Here is a 16,832-nt window from a genome sequence, read left to right on the forward strand (position 1 = left end):
TAATTAAATAATGGCTCATATTTTTTGGAATCAAATCAATTAAAATAGGTTGCTAATGAGATCTAATTTACTCATAAAAATATTTAGAATTTTAGATCACTCTTGTACTTAAAATAAAATTGAGAGTTAAAAGAAAAATGAGCCACACTCCATCATAGACAAGTACGGCTGCAGGGACGAGGCAACCTGGATGATGTCGTCCGACTCATTTTCCGGATGAACTCGTCCAGGATTTGAAGCAAAAATGGATGACCCTATCCACCCTTATCCGTGAACCAAACACCGAGCACAAAAAGTTAGACGAGACCGTCTCATCCGACGCATGTCTATTGAACCAAACACTACCTTAATGACTTCTTCATAGATCTGGTTGACTATTCTGGGAGCATGTTCCGGGAGCTAGCATGTCCATAACAGCAGGGTGATGTGAAGCCAGCCCCACGATGTAGCCATTCCTCCGACACCAACCAACCGATGCAAGGCCAAGTACGGCTTATCTCCATCTCTCTCAACCTCACACGATATTTATCTATTTTTTATTTTACTCATCTATTATATAATTTTTTTATCTATTTCTCCAACATAAATCACCACATAAACGAATGATCATGACATCTAACCTATTGTATCTTATCCACTAATCTATATATAATATAGACTTTAAACAGTCACAAACTCACAATTAGTCAATCACTATACGACTCTCGTCATGTATGTGTGTGCGTATGGGTGTGTTGGGATTGTGTGTGCGTATATATTGGGATTCAATTGTGAGATGTTAAAAGAAAGAAAGAAAGACTTTGAACAGTCACAAACTCATAATTAATCAATCACCATAGGACTCTCATGGTTCTAATTCTTTTTTTTCTTTCTTTTGACGTCTCTTAATTGGGTATAACTGTAGCATCTGAACATATACGTATACATAACTCTAACACACCCACACACGCACTCAAACATATGCACACACTTAGACCTACACACTACATATAGTTTAGTCAATGACATTTATAGTGCGATCGACATAATTATCCAAAGGTCTGCAAGCAACGAGCAAATTACATTCTCATTGTGGCTTTACATGTGATGAGGGACAATGGTTTTATTTTGACAGCATGCCCCCATGAGACACGAGGGTCAAACCTAAGGCTATAACGCTCTTAGGTAGGAAGCGAATAAATGTTCCTACCACTGGCTATCAACTTGTTCTCATGGTTCCAATTGTTGTGAGCGAGCGAGTGAATCCACCTTATTCCTCTCGGAGGAGAGGTGGTGACCGGTGAGGGCAGAACTATTCCACGCACGCGTGTGAGCAGAGGAACAAGCAACTTTCCAAAATGAAAAAAAAAAATCCCCACAACTTTCCTTTTTTGGAAAGTTTTCCAAACAAATTTTGAGAGAAAAATTACTGAGAAGAAAGTTTTAAGAAAAAATTATCAAGAAAAAGTTTTAGAGGAAAAATTGCCTCAAATGTTTTGAGAAAAAAGTTACCGAGAAAAGTTTGGCTCAAAAGTTTTGAGAAAAAGTTTACACGAGAAAAAGTTATCGAGAAAAGTTTAGCTCAAAAGTTTTGAGAAAAAAGTTAAAGTTAATGAGAAAAGTTTAGCTCAAAAGTTTTGAGAAAAAGTTTGAAATAAAATTCCAACACAAACTTTTTTGAACAAAATTTTCAGTATAAACTTTTTTTACAAAAATTTTCAGCACAAAAGTATCAACACAAAAAATTCAACTGCGTGCGGCCCAATCAGCGCGAGGCCTGGCCGAGTCCATGGGCCGCTCCCCATCTGGGCCTCCCCCCTCCCTGCCTTTGCCCGGGTGTCCTCGCGGCCTGACAGCCCATCGTCCGTTACTTGGGTGCGTGCGGACACCCGCCAAACAGGATTAGTGGACCGGCGATATGATGTCGGCGAGTGAGAAGAAGACGGCGTGCGTGACCGGAGGGAACGGGTACATTGCCTCCGCGCTCATCAAGATGCTGCTAGAGAAGGGGTACGCAGTGAAGGCCGACGGTCAGGAACCCGGGTTTGATTCTTCATCCCTCTTTTCAGCTCAATGATTTTTTCTTTGTTTTTTTTGGTTGATCTTTTTCTCTGAGCAAGGAAAATCTTTGGCGTTGTAAAACGGACAGTAGCATAAGAATCTGAAGGCTTTTAGTTCACACTTACTAATTTTTTAGATATCTAAAATTTAGTATGTGCGATAAGGTGACTTTGTAAACATGTATGAACACGTGACCGTCGTTGTGGTTAGGGATTTAGAGTTGGTGGTGGCAGCTTTTCGATGAGGATTTATCTGATGCCGAGCAATGGAGGACAACCAAAAGGGCGGTGCTAGGACGCGAGCGAGCGGAGATTGACCGGTGGAGCCAAATTTGCGCCGCGGTGGGCGCACGGGCGAATCTGGCAGCGGGAGCACCGCTGGAGATGGGTGGACGAGGGAGGAAGGCGGGAGCGAGTACACCGAGGGCGGGAGGCTAACGCGGTGAAAGGAGGTGCACGAGGTGCACGAGAGAACGAGAGGTTGGAGAAGATAGCGGCGCCGTTGGATGCCGATAGGATGACCGAGAACGTCGCTAAAAAAAAGAGAAAACAGGAGTATAAAAATATAGCATCCGCCCTTCTATTTTGATAAGTTCAGAGAGAGTAAAGATGAGAACCTGACTGCTATGCTCTGCTACATCGAAATGAAACGAACGAATTCTAAAGACCTAAACTATCAACCGATCGAGCTGAATTGTCGCAAGTCGTTATGATCCCCAGACGAGCCATGCTAATTAAGAAATTGAGGGTGATTGGTTTTGGCTCTGAAAAAGTGCTTGGTCGTTTTGATTCTGCAACCCCAGATGACACGGCGAAGAACTCCCACCTCAAGGAGTTGCAGGTCCTCGGTCCCCTCGAGGTCCTCCGCGCCGACTTGGACGAAGAAGGTAGCTTTGACGAAGCCGACGCTGGCTGCGACTACGCCTTCCTCGTCGCCGCTCCGGTGAACCTCATGTCAGAGAATCCCGAGGTGCGCGGTCATCACTGTTCTTATGTACATTTGTCTGCTCTACGGCCAGTTGACGTTATATATTCACCGAGCGTTGAGTTGCTCAAATCAACCCGGTGATGCATTGTAGCAAGAACTGATCGAGCCAGCTGTCCGAGGAACCCTCAACGTGATGAGGGCGTGCGCGAAAGCGAGGACGGTGAAGCGCGTGATCCTGACCTCGTCGGCGGCCTCAATCTCCAGAAGGCAGCCGCAAGGCGACGGCCATGCACTGGACGAGGACTCCTGGTCCGACGTCGAGTACCTCATAGCCAACAAGACACCGATCTGGGTACGATATAGGATACACGCATGTCCATGTTCATCACTTCAGCTCTAGCCTTGCAGAGCCATCTCTGCTGCTGATGCTTTGCATCGTAGGGGTCCTGGAGAAGGAAGCGTGCAGGTTCGCGCAGGAGAACGGCATCAGCCTCGTCACCGTGGGTGCGGCGCCGGCCCCGGACGCCTGCACCAGCGTACCGAAGTGCCTCTCCCTTCTATCTGGTGAGATCCAAAGCAGCAAAGAACTTGTCAGTTTCCCGCGCGTGTCACACACGACTCCTCAGTTTTGCGTGGTTTCAGGCGACGAGGCGGAATTCGGCGTGCTGAGAGGCATGGAGATGGCGTCCGGCACGGTGCCGTTGGTTCATGTCGACGACGTCTGCCGAGCTGAGCTGTTCGTCGCCGAGGACGAGGCAGCCTCAGGGGGGAGGTACATCTGCTGCAGCCTCAACACGACCACCGTCGAGCTCGCACGTTTCCTGGCAGACAAGAATCGGCTTTTGAGCTCTGAATTCTGACACTTGCTTTGCACTGACGAGTGGTGAGTGATCGTGTGCTCGCATTTTGCAGCTCCGGCGAGCTGCTTGAAAAGCCGAGAGTGTGGCTGTCGTCCGCAAAGCTGATCGGGGAAGGGTTCGAGTTCAAGTACAAACCCTGGACGAGATATACGACGACGTCGTCGAGTACGGCAAGGCTCTGGGTATTCCGCCCAACTGATCATGTGATGCTCGTCTGATTTCCCTTGGTGATCAGACTCAGAACACCAAACCATGCATGTTCTTGCAAAATAAGTATATGCTACTAGTAAACTGAGCTGTAGTGATTCAGTCAGCTTGAATAAAATGTGGTTCTGCGTTTGTCACCTGAAGAGAGTGGAAAAATTGCGTGGGGTCTGAATGTACCTTTTGTTTCCATATGTATTTCTTTCCGTAATTCTCGGATTGTTGGCTCAAGCGCTCAACAAGTAGTTCACTAGTCAAACTGCCCGCACTATTGTGCAACTAGATTTGGATATACAATTTTATTTGTCGTAAAAATCCATTGGCTATAATAGAAAAGGCTGTAAACTAGGGGTGCTTGGTAATTTTCTAAATGGAGCAGCCTTTTGGTGGAGTAATTTCGAAAATGAAAACTAGTGTGTGTTCTTTTAAAAAATGGGTATTTTTTGGTGATACTGGCCTATTTTTCTAAAAAAAATAAAAGAAAGGCATCCCTCGTTACCATAAAGTCCATAGAGAACGAGGGGTAGGAACAATATCTTGTGAATCTGTGATACCACAAATTAACGTGGGCACTTTGATTTGTGAGAGAGTGGAGTGGTTGTGTAACCGAGCAAAAATTTTATAGTTTGTGGATGGGTGGTTCAGATTTCATTGGTTCCTTAGTTACACGTGCATGTGGTAGTAAATCTCAAGAGTTTTATATTTTCTAACATAAACAATTAAATAAATAGACTTCGAATGAAAAAATTCATAGAATTAGACATCTACTGCTTTCTCATGTGATGGTAAAGTGCATAACCCCCTCTTAGAGGCCGGTAAAAACTCTTACCACGTACAGTTAGACTCGGATGAGCAATGCCCACCTTCTTTTTCTAATTTTTCTTCTTTTCTCTATTTAGACAGTGTGGTTGCTGTGCTCCAAAATTCACTAAACTTTTTTTTAATCTATAATTCATGATGAATCTATTTAAAAAGATTCACCTCAATACTCATGTAGGTTTCAAAATAAAAAAAAAGCTACAAAGAGAATTATTTTTAGAACTTTTAGCAATTTTAAAAGTCTAAAAAATCCAAAAAATCTAGAAAAATTCACTAATATTCTCTCATATATCTTAATAATATATAAAATTATTTCCAACCCTAAGTTACTTGGTGAAAAAGTAAGTTCTTTTATAATACTCCATTTATATGTATTTTTATCATTTAATGTGATATTATCTTTTTAATTCAATTTGAATTCAAACAAATTCAAACATTCACAAATTAAAACTGAATTCGTGAAATAGAATCACATGAAATGATAAAAATAGAATCTTTGTTAAATTTCCGTGCTCCTCGCATGCTTCGGCACCGGGCATATGGAAATTATACGTGCGTCTCGCGTACAGACCACAACGAACACCACATGCCAGAAGGTCAGGTCAGGTCAGGTCACGCAGAGCATGCGCTGATCGATGCGCGTGTTGCACGTTGTGGTCCGGCTTCCACCTTCAATCCAATCACCTTTTTGTCCCCCAATACCGCAATGTCACTGCCTTCGACATGTGAGATCCAGAAATTTCAATCCTATCCCAATCGGATTCAGGTTAGTGCTCGTGCCAATATTTTTTGTCGGGCCTCGCGACAAGAAAAAGGTAAGATATTTTTGTTGGGTATGGCGTACGTCTGGCTGAAAACCCTCGAGCCAGTGAAAGTGAAGCGAGCCCAGCTCATGAACTCCCAGCCATTCCTATCCAAATAATGCCCACGTGGCTGTCGACAAATTCTATTGGTACACACCAAGTTATCATTTCACGTCTCTTTTTTCAAAGAAACCTTTGTGAGAATTACCTATTGTATTAATAAAAGAAGATCCAGTGGGCCAACAAAATGTTTTTATATATAATCGAGACTAAAAAAGAACCCAGGGATAAGACGACCCCCGAGTACTGCCAGAAGATCTACTCTCGAGATATAAGACCCTGTATGGCGCACTCATGCAATAGCTAAGAAGGAGGCCTCTCGGTGATCAAAGATGTAGCGATTTCATTCAGATCTCCCAGTAAACTAATAAGAGGATAGACCTTAAACCTTTTTGTGAAACGAAGCGCACGGTTGCCATAGCTGATCACCAATCATGCATCGAATCCGATGGCAACTAGCTAGAGGGGTCGATCGCTAGTTGGGCAAGCCATGTTGCAACAAGTCCCCAAATACGCCTAGTGAAACGACAGTCGACCAAGAGATGGTGTGAGGTTTCTTGATCTTGTCAGTATAAGGTGCAGATGGAGTTGGAAGGACACCTCCTCTTTGCTAGGTGATCCACGGGCCATGGCCTGCTCTGGATAGTGAACCAAGTGAAAACTTGCACTTTGGTGGCGCCCATGCTTTCCAAAATACGGTGATGCAGTCTGTGTCGATGCATCCCATAAATGCATCTTGTAGGTTGAAGAAGTGGAGTATTCCATGTTAGTGTTCATCCTCCATACGATAGCATCCGCTATGTTAGCCCGTAAGGTGACCTCATGAGAGGCTAGCCACAAACAAATTGCTTGGCTAACACGAAGACGTGATGTGATTTGAGAGATGTTGATATATGCGATCTAGGAGTTGTTGTGTAAGATCTCTCCTAAACTTTTTCGTCTATCCCTACTCGCATTGAAAAGGAGTGGAGCAAAATCCATTAGCCGCAGACTGTTGGCCCAAGCGGATGCCAGAAAGAGATAGATTTCTCGTTGCCGATGACGATCTTGGTGGCAGCTGCAAAGAGAAATATGTCAGTTCTATTGCAAGGTATGTATTGTCTCTTTTAGTCTTCGTAAAAAGTAACTCTGTCTGTACATGAAAGCCTAGAGTGTTACAGATAAGTATAAATGCATAATGTTAAAATTATGTATTCGAAGTATTACAAGATGTAATCAACTATGTATTGTCTCTTTTAGTCTTCGTAAAAAGTAACTCTATATGTACATGGGAGCTGGAGTGTTACATATAAGTATAAATGCAGAATGTTAAAATTATGTATTTGAAGTATTACAAGATGTAATACAGAGTTAAACAATTACCGACGCCGAGATGGATAGAAGCTAGAAGTGCATTCATGTGTGGACACATAGTAACCAACCTGATATTCGTCTTGTTATACGAGCAATACAGGTACCAAATAAACTTTTGGATAATCCGACACAATATAGGTCAAGCACTAGTAATCATGGTCAAACATACATCAATGGTTCATATATACTTTTACCTCTGTTTTTAAATAAATATTATTCTAAAATACGTACAGTTAAATTTTAAAAACTTTAACAATTACTACATACAAAACTATTATAATTTGATATATGAAAATAATACTAATATATTTGTTATGAAAATTACTTTTATGTCATCAAATTTCAATTAACTTTTATTTAAAAGTAGTTGCGATTATAAAAAATAATAATTAAATATATTTATTGGAGATGGTGTCTGACTTACTAAACGACGAGTAAAAATAAACGGAGAGAGTGACCGAGCTCGTGAATCAAGTCCAGCTCCAAGAGGCCCCAGCCATTGCAGCGGACATGAAACGACGGATGAACCATTTGTCTTTTTTTTTTTTACGGAAATTACGAGAGCGGCCTTTTCAATTATTAGTTGAAACAAAGTGGTACAAGATGATCAAGACAAAACACCAGATAAAAGGCTTACAATCTAGGCATGGTGTGTTTTACATTGTACATGCACATATCGAGACGGTAACCCTATTTCTTAGAAGACCTTTGCCGCTATTATCACCCAAACACGGAATTCCTCCTTAATGATGACGAGAGGGCTTGGCAGGAGGCATACTGCCCATAAAAAATATGGCGGTTGCGTTCCTTATACCATCATGCTCTAGAGTTTTCGTCGATGTTGTTAAGACGCTGAAGCGACACAGTCATGCCATCATGCTAAGAGAGATAGATGGAACTGAGCATTAAGCTCCATGAGGTAGGACCATGAAACCACCATGCTCCATACTTGTTAGGAGTAGGAGCACTCCATGAAGAAGTGGTCCCTTGTCTCCAAGTTCCGGTGACACAGGGGTAGAAATACGAGTTTGATTATCTACGGTGTTGCAGGCAATCCGCTGTGTACACTCATTTTTGCACTAGTAGTCAAATGAAGAATTTGATCTGGGGTGGCGCCTAGGGGTCTCAGACAGGCGGCTGAAGATCGACTTTGGTGTTTCACGTGAATTGCGCAGTGTATACAGAGCGGGACGAGTATTCACATGTGGGGGCAAAAATTCGATTTTGTACAATATACGTGACCGTATTTGCTTAAATGGACAACTATTTTTCGTATTTACAATTTTAGCACATGTATTCGGCACATGGTGTGCTGAAAACGATTTTTCGGTACACGGTGTACCCAAAAAGGCATTTTCGGCACACCATGTGCCGAATACGCTGTATTCGGCACACGGTGTGCCGAATACAGTTGGTATTCGGCACACCGTGTGCCGAAATACACTTTTGTCACGTCAAGTCACGTCGTTCTTTTTACTTTTCTCTTTTCTTTTCTTTTTGCTTTTGTCATTTTGTGCCCACGATTTTTGGCCGGCTGCAGCCAACTGCATGGCGCATGTGCTCACCCATGTGTTGTTGTCTGCTCGGTGAGGCTTTAAATGGAGAGAGCAAGGAGGCGTCAGCGAGCAGAGAAGAGCAAGGAGGAGAGCAAGGAGGAGAGCAGGGAGAGGAGAGCAGAGAGGAGAGAAGAGCAGAGCAACAAATTAGTGTGAGCAGTCGAGCCCGAAGAGCTGCGGTGCAGCAGGACAGCCTTCCTTAGTAGTAAGTACTTATATTTATTTGAATCATAGATTATGTATGTACTTATATTTAGATTAGAAAATATAGTTATAGCATGTAGATATTAAGTTGCTAAAATAGAGTAGGTGTAAGATTTGTATATTCTATGATCTTGTAATAATAGATGGTACTATAGTGTAATAGTAATCGTAATATTTAGATTAGAAAATGTAATTAGAGCAAGTGGACAGTTCGAATAAATTGGATAAACGATATTAAGCTGGTAAAGTAGAGTAGGTATACTATTTGTATATTCTATTATCTCGTAACAGAAGCAACTATAGTGTAACATTAACTGTAATACTTAGAATAAAAAATGTAATTAGAGTAAATATAGTATTTATTCTGCTCGAATACATTGGATAAGTAATATTAAGTTGGAAAAACAGAGTAGGTACAATATTTGCATATTTTATGATCGCACAACAAAAGCAACTATAGTGTAATATTAATCGTAATATTTAGATTACAAAATGTAATTAGAGCAAGTAGATCGTTCAAATCATTTAGATAAATGATATTAAGTTGGTAAAATAGAGTAGGTATACTATTTGTATATTCTATTATCTCGCAACAGAAGTAACTATAGTGTAACATTAACTGTAATACTTAGAATAAAAAAAGGAATTACAGCAAGTATAGTATTTATTTCGTGCTAATGCATTAGCTAAAATAGAGTACGTATGTAACATACATCTAATTAGTTATTTGGTCATTTATGTTTGTTTAGCAGAGACGTTATGACTATCCATATTTATTATGGAGAACGTCCCGCTGTTTTGCATGGGAGACTCGTGTCCATTCAGAACTGCCAGCACGTAGAGAGTACGGTTGAGCTACCAATTGATCTAAAAGGCTTACAAACACATGTTATGAGCCTTTTGTGTCTAAACCAGCAGTCCTACAATGTTATCCTAGAGGGTGTTAGGCCAAGGCCTGTACCAAACAGCTCGCTCATTGTCCATACGTTGTTCGATTTGAGAACGAACAACGCTTGGGCCTTGTACTCACGTAAGGCATTAGAGGAGAACTTTGAAATAGGAGTGTACGTAACCATAGTATCACGACCGGTGCATGGTGAAGAGGTGGCTACTGTGGAAGGATTAGACCATAATGTGATGCATGATGAGGCGGGAGGGAATGTCGGGGAGGGCACTTTGGGTACGGATGGACCCGAAGTGGACCATGGTGAGGTAGATGCACAATGCATGGAGGATGAAGCCGGTGGTAGTGGCGACGAAGAAGGTGCTGACAATGATGACCCGGTGCCGGCGATCCAGTACTTTCATGGTGCTGGGCTACTAAATTGTACCATCAGTGAGTATAACACCCTATCTAATTGGGGATATCAGAATAGCGACATCCAGGTGGGGCAACGGTTTCGGAACAGGGAAGAGGTCATCCACTTTATCAGCAACTATGCTGTAATCACAAGAAGGGACCACAAGTGTGCCCGATCTAACCATACAGAGTATGAGGTTAGGTGTACGAAGCATCCGACTTGTCCTTACTTCGTACGAGCCCATAAGCCAAAGCACGAGAACTATTTTGTGCTAAGTAGACACACCCCACATACATGCAGCGAAGAGGCTATTAGGAATGTGAGCCACGCGGTTGATGCGAGGTTCATAGCCCAACTACTCATCACCCTTGTTGGCACAAATATATGTTTGTCGCCAAAATCCATTATGGAGGAGGTGCAGACTAAGACGGGTATGCTGATCAATTACCACACCGCGTGGCGAGCAAAGCAGAAGGCATTGAAGATGTTGTTTGGAAGTTTCGAAGATTCGTACCACTACGCACCGAGGCTGATGCAGAAGATTGCTATGACCAACCCCGGGACCCAGTGGGCCATGGCGGATGAGCCGATCAGGCTGGATGATGGGTCATACAGCAACACTGATCGATACCTCATTACGTTTTTCTGGTCCTTTGACCAATGCATTGAAGCTTTCAGGCATTGCAAACCGGTGGTATGTGTGGATGCCACATTTCTTAGTGGCAAGTACCATGGTAACCTAATGACAGCGATGGCGACGGATGCAAACAATCAGATAATTCCTCTCGCTTATGCATTGGTTGAGAGTGAGAACAATGATAGTTGGTTGTGGTTCCTTACCTTGGTGAGGACACGTGTGGTCGGTAATAGGGAATGAGTCTGCATCATATCAGACCGCAATAAGGGCCTCTTGCATGCATTGGATGTGCTGCATGCCAGCACAAACCCCTCCATTGCGTGGCCTGATGTGGAGAGAAGGTGGTGCATGCGACACTTAGGTGCGAATCTTTACTCAAGGTATCACAACAAGGGTCTTGTGAAGAGGTTCAAAGGGTTATGTCTTCAGAACCAGCAGGCGAAGTTCAACGAGATATGGCGAGAGTTAAATGAGACCACTCGTAAGATGATGGCACAGCAAGAAGCACAGGAGGACCATCTACGGACGCAAATGGTGGGGGGCCAAACCATCATTAGTCGTTCGCGTGGTACGTTTAGCCAGTGGATAGCGGGAAAGCCGGCGGAGCGTTGGGCCCTATTCCATGATACTCACGGTTCCAGGTGAGAACATAACGTTTTAAAGATCGTAATTTCCTTTTGGTTACGCAAAAAATTGTATCTAAAATTATTGTATCTTATAATAGGTATACGATTATGACAACGAACATAGCTGAGGCATTCAACAATGTCCTAAAGGGTGTACGCGGCCTCCCATTGTGTGCCATAATTGAGCTCACATTCTATAGGACGGCTGACTACTTTCGAGACCGTGGTATAGCTGCAATGGAGTGCAGCACGCGGTTCGCACCTAAGGTGGAGGAAATCCTATCCAGAAGGAGGAGTAAGGCACACTTTCATCGGACTAGGATCTACGACCGGACCAATAATGAATTTGAGGTCATGTGTCGTCGTCGGTACACTTCTGGATACAGTGCGGGTGACACCGTGCAACAATATCAAATTGGTCCTCACGAGGTGAAGTGCACATGCAATAAGCCAAAGCTACATCATATCCCGTGCTCCCATATCTTGGCCGCTTGCAGGGACATGGACAGGAACGACGGATCACAATACGTATCACCCTATTTCACGATCGATGCACTGAGGAGCACATGGCTTCCAAAGATGCGTTCATTTAACATCGGATCCAGCTACAAAGCAATCGAGGGGCCTAAGTGGGTACCTTATCCCAGGGCCAGACGCACGGATCCTGGAAGGCCTAGAGCCACGAGGCTTCAAGGTGATATGGATGCAGCAGATGCTATTGATGGACTACGTAGGTGCAAAATATGCAAGCAATCCGGCCATAACAGGAGGACTTGTCCGACCCGACGGTAAACTATTAGGCTACGATCAAATTGGATTGTATTAGCTTTGGTGCTAGTGAGTTTGTTATATGAAGTATGTTGGAAACATGGATTGTATTGTAATTTGTTATGAACGTATTAGGTGTTGTACCCATTTTGTAATAGCTATTATCTTACTTTATTTTATAATTGAACCATGAGGCTTGAAATCATTGGCATGGCTCACATTCACCTTCCCGAGCTTCTTCAACTACGGTATGACGAGAACCACAGGGGAAGGATGATTTTCGCAGGGCAACAGGTACATCGATATTACGTGAATTTCATTTGCTCTAATACCTTGGTGCTTACTCTAAAAATGTATTGCATACATTTGCAGTTGCTCCCATTGCGTTCCAGGAGTGTGCGCAAGCTTAAGGAGTTAGACCCTCGATTCCACGAGCCCCTCGCACAGGCCGGACTCCTACCGTTTGCACTTATGATGGCAGGAGCTCCCATGGAGGGTGGTGGCAGGACTCCACTGCCGCCGATCGAGGTCTCACTGCTCACAGGCCTGGTCGACCGCTGGCGTCCTGAGACGCACACATTCCACTTTCCTTGCGGAGAGATGACCGTTACTTTACGGGACGTTGCCATGCTGACCGGGCTCCCGATAAGGGGCACCCCGTTAGTACTTCCACGACCAGGAAAGGAGCAGTGGAAGAGTTATATTCACGACAGGTAATTATTTGTTACATAAAGCATTTTATACGTTGGAGTGTTGTTCATGGTTCATTGATTCTCTGTATCTTGTAGGTTTAACATGCATTATGACATGAAGGATGTAGGGCTCTCCATGACATGGATTCATGGCCTACCACAGTTCAGCCCTTGCCCACCGGATGCGGACGAGGCAACAGTTATGCAGCATTATGAGGTGTACTTGTATATCTTGCTTGGAGGCATAATGTTTTGCAACACGGCAGGTGATTATGTACTTCCGCATATTTTATGGTTAGCGCATGAGCTCACATCACGTCCGTACGAGCCGACACATTACAGTTGGGGATCTGCTGTGTTGGCTGCTACATATAAAGGATTGTGTGCCGCAACCCAACGGTCAACAAAGATGGGATCTATTTCTGGTTGCCTACACCTTCTACAGCGCTGGAGCTGGGATTATCTCCCGGTGTGTCGACCGTGGGTGAGCAAGACCTACTATACAGTTCCCATCTCTGACGGCGTCGCCGACGGCATGAGGCCAACGATGGGTTATAGGTGGCTTCATGCCAGGCTGCGATGGAGTCACCACCAAGACCATGGAAACTACTCCCGGGTGATCAGTGACCTTGATGTCCTCAGTGCCGATCTTGTGGAGTGAGATCCATGGCGTAGTGAACGAGTGGCCGAAATTGCGACTAGCGGCCTCATCGCACCATCTTGTTTCCGTGACTCCGACCTATGGATGACTAGATGTTTTCTGCTTTATATGAACAATGTAGAAGTGTATTCTCCTGACCGTGTGCAGAGGCAGTTTGGTCATCGTCAGTTGGTGCCAGTACCTCCCCCACGAGACGCTGGTCAGGCGCACGAGTAAGTGTGTTACTGTAGATACCATTTTTATGTTACAAAATTTTAACTATTTATGTCACATACAGGAGGAGTGTCCAAGGAAACGCAAGCACCCACGACTGGGCGGAGATTAATGCAGAACACATAACCCGGTGGATGGAGTCTGGTGCAGTGGATGTCGTTGTTCCTGCGGGACAGTACGACGATAGCTCGTACTGGGAGTACCTTGCGTGGTATCAATCACGAACGCGTCCCACCTTACTCAGCGGTAGCGTACCGCCAGCCCCTAGACCCTTCCCCGAAGATCGTGCCCGACTTCTACATGTGGTGGTAAGTGATGTTGTACTTATAACGATTTTCATTAGTTTGTCATCCGTATTACTGACATAACCCTCAACAACAACAGACCGAAGCGGGGATCGAAATGCATAGGCATGCGGAGCATGACCGTTGGGAAGCGAGTGGGTCAGCCACGCGAAGGGATAGGCACCCTCTCCGAGACTACATGAGGACGAGAGGGTCTCGCCTTTGGTCCGCGATACGTGGACTAGGTGGTTGCGCCCCGCATTATAGGGCATACGACGTACCCGCCATGGACCCGTCCCGTGCCTCCCACAGCAGGCGCTCATCCAGTGCTCATGAGGCACATTCACGGGAGGCCCCTTCGTCTGCGGCACATCATGGGACACGTTCTTCTGCTGGAGCCGAGGAGGTGATACCTGAAGCTCCCGCTCCTGAGGAGTGCATACTAGGTTCCCAGCCCCCTCCGTTCACACAACCTACTCAAGCTACGCAGACAACTCCACCAGGATTATCAACTCACAACGAGGATGTCATTAACTGCACACACCAGACGCCCACTTGGAGTAGCACTCAAGATTTTGACTGGGCTGGTGCATTGCAATCGAGCAGCTTCACGGAGCTACTGAGCGGCCAATACCCCCAATATCCCGATGCACCAGGGGGTTCACACTGGTACCAGGAAGCTGGGATTTCATCATTTCGGACTCCCACCGAGCACGTACTATCGGCGGTCACACTCCCGCATGACGATCCTACAGCGTGGTATATGCAGGGCCGAGTTAGCGGTTCTGGATACACATTCGGCGGAGTTAGAACACATCATGAAGACGAAGATGAGGACCAAGGGCACACATGGCAGGGGCCAGCTCAGGCGGCTGGGATGAGGGCCACACACCCGCCAGACGCTTACACTCCTGAGGATTTCTTGTGGCGTAGGCATCGTTAAAGAGCCATTTGTACTATGCCATACACTATATTATGTACTCATTTGTACTATACCATACACTTCAGTGTTCAAGTAATTATATTTAGTTTACATAATCTTTTTTAACTAATTATGACACATAACTTATTTATCAGTAACTTATTAAGTATTTGTATATATATCATTTTCGACATTTCATACATGTTTATTGTTTGTTAAATAACCAGCGAATCGTGCTTTGGTGCAGACCAAAAAAGTTGCAGGGAAATCTCAATATGGCGAGAAATTCTACTACTGCATTCCCATGGACATATACAACGATCGATATAGCATTAACTGTCTGCTTGCAGGTTGTGCGTGGAGGGAAGGATGATCCCTTCAAAGAGAGCAACCTAATCCAAGCTGTGTCTAAATTAAATACAAGACCGTCATATTCTGCGTTCACCGTTCCACTTCTACATGTAACAACCGACGACCTTAGGGCCCTATTACATGAGCGCCGCCGAATATACCTCAGGGTTTGCGAACTAGCCGACCATCCTTCTTTACTGGGTTTCTGTATGAGGCAACGAAGGATGGCGATGTTGCCCGACCAGTATGCATCCCACATACAGGTTCGTCATTTTCTATTTCATCACCATAGTTGTCTTATTGTTTTTGATTCGAATACCCCTCTTCTGCTTTAGGCATTCCCAGAAGACGCGGAGTTAATCAACAAAGAAATACCACACCTCTTGGCAATGCAAATGCTCTTCGGTGGGGGTGTGCTGCCTGGTTCACGTCGAAGACGACGAAGATCAGCGAACCCAAGGAGTACAAGAGCTGATGAAAATTTGATGCCACTAATGCCTCGGCGTTCCACCAGCCACACAGGAGAAGGTTCAACTCTTACTACAAGAGCACATCCTACTACCGCGATACCTGAAGACGACGACGACGACGATTTCATGCCACCAATGCCTCGGCGTTCCATCAGCCACATAGGAGAAGGTTCAACGAACAATACAAGAGCACGTGCTCGAACCGTGATACCTCCGGACGACGACGATGACGTCGATTTCATGCCATCAATGCCTCGACATTCCACCAGCCACAGCCACACGGTTCAAGGTTCAACGAACCATACAAGACCACGTGCTCCAATCGTGATACCTCCAGACGATGACGACGACGATTTCATGCCACCAATGCCTCGGCGTTCCACCAGCCACACAGGAGAAGATTCAACGCACAATACAAGAGCACGTGCTCGAACCGTGATACCTCCGGACGACGACGATGACGACGATTTCATGCCATCTATGCCTTGACGTTCCACCAGCCACAGCCACACGGTACAAGGTTCAACGAACCATACAAGAGCACGTGCTCCAATCGTGATACCTCCAGATGATGACGACGACGATTTCATACCACCAATGCCTCGACTATTTCGTTAATCTACATCATCACTTTCTATTGCCATTTTAAGATGATCACTGATACCTTATTAATCTTGCGCATGTTCGAATATACCCTGTTAAGACTATTGGTCGCCTTAAAGACTGTTTTTTTACTCATGCATTTTAAAATATTTTAGATTAGCAAATTTTTAATTTTGTTACATAAATTACACAGGCAAATCACATAATGGGAGGAGTACGGAAAAAAAAGGTATTTCGGCACACGGTGTGCCGAATACCAACTGTATTCGGCACACCGTGTGCCGAATACGCTTTTTGGTTGTATTCGGCACACGGTGTGCCGAATACAGTCATTTTCCGTGTGCCGAAAATGCCTTTTTCGGTACACCGTGTACCGAAAAATCGTTTTCGGTACACCGTGTACCTAAAAATCATTTTCGGCACACCGTGTGCCGAATACATGTGCTAAAATTGTAAATACGAAAAATAGTTATCCATT

The 16,832-nt window shown here is 44.5% G+C and overlaps 1 protein-coding gene and 1 pseudogene across 1 annotated transcript; both read left to right on the forward strand.

Moving 5' to 3' along the window:
- The first annotated feature begins 1,900 nt into the window (after positions 1-1,900).
- LOC133888140 (anthocyanidin reductase ((2S)-flavan-3-ol-forming)-like) lies at positions 1,901-4,482 on the forward strand (annotated as a pseudogene).
- A 4,220-nt stretch (positions 4,483-8,702) lies between these two features.
- Positions 8,703-13,511, forward strand: LOC133889595 (protein MAIN-LIKE 1-like). The gene is made up of 4 exons (XM_062330056.1): positions 8,703-8,827; positions 12,353-12,452; positions 12,531-12,871; positions 12,947-13,511. Exons 2-4 carry the CDS (start codon positions 12,369-12,371, stop codon positions 13,509-13,511), a joined length of 990 nt encoding a protein of 329 aa, XP_062186040.1. The 5' UTR covers positions 8,703-8,827; positions 12,353-12,368.
- The last annotated feature ends 3,321 nt before the right edge of the window (positions 13,512-16,832 follow it).

Source organism: Phragmites australis, chromosome 13 (genome assembly GCF_958298935.1).
Source record: "Phragmites australis chromosome 13, lpPhrAust1.1, whole genome shotgun sequence".
Lineage (NCBI taxonomy): Eukaryota > Viridiplantae > Streptophyta > Magnoliopsida > Poales > Poaceae > Phragmites > Phragmites australis.

Coding starts and splice junctions, on each gene's coding strand:
- LOC133889595 (XM_062330056.1), top strand. CDS start 12,369: ATGGCTCACATTCACCTTCCCGAGCTTCTTCAACTACGGTATGACGAG. Junction 12,453..12,530: donor TGATTTTCGCAGGGCAACAG/GTACATCGATAT, acceptor ATACATTTGCAG/TTGCTCCCATTGCGTTCCAG. Junction 12,872..12,946: donor AAGAGTTATATTCACGACAG/GTAATTATTTGT, acceptor TGTATCTTGTAG/GTTTAACATGCATTATGACA.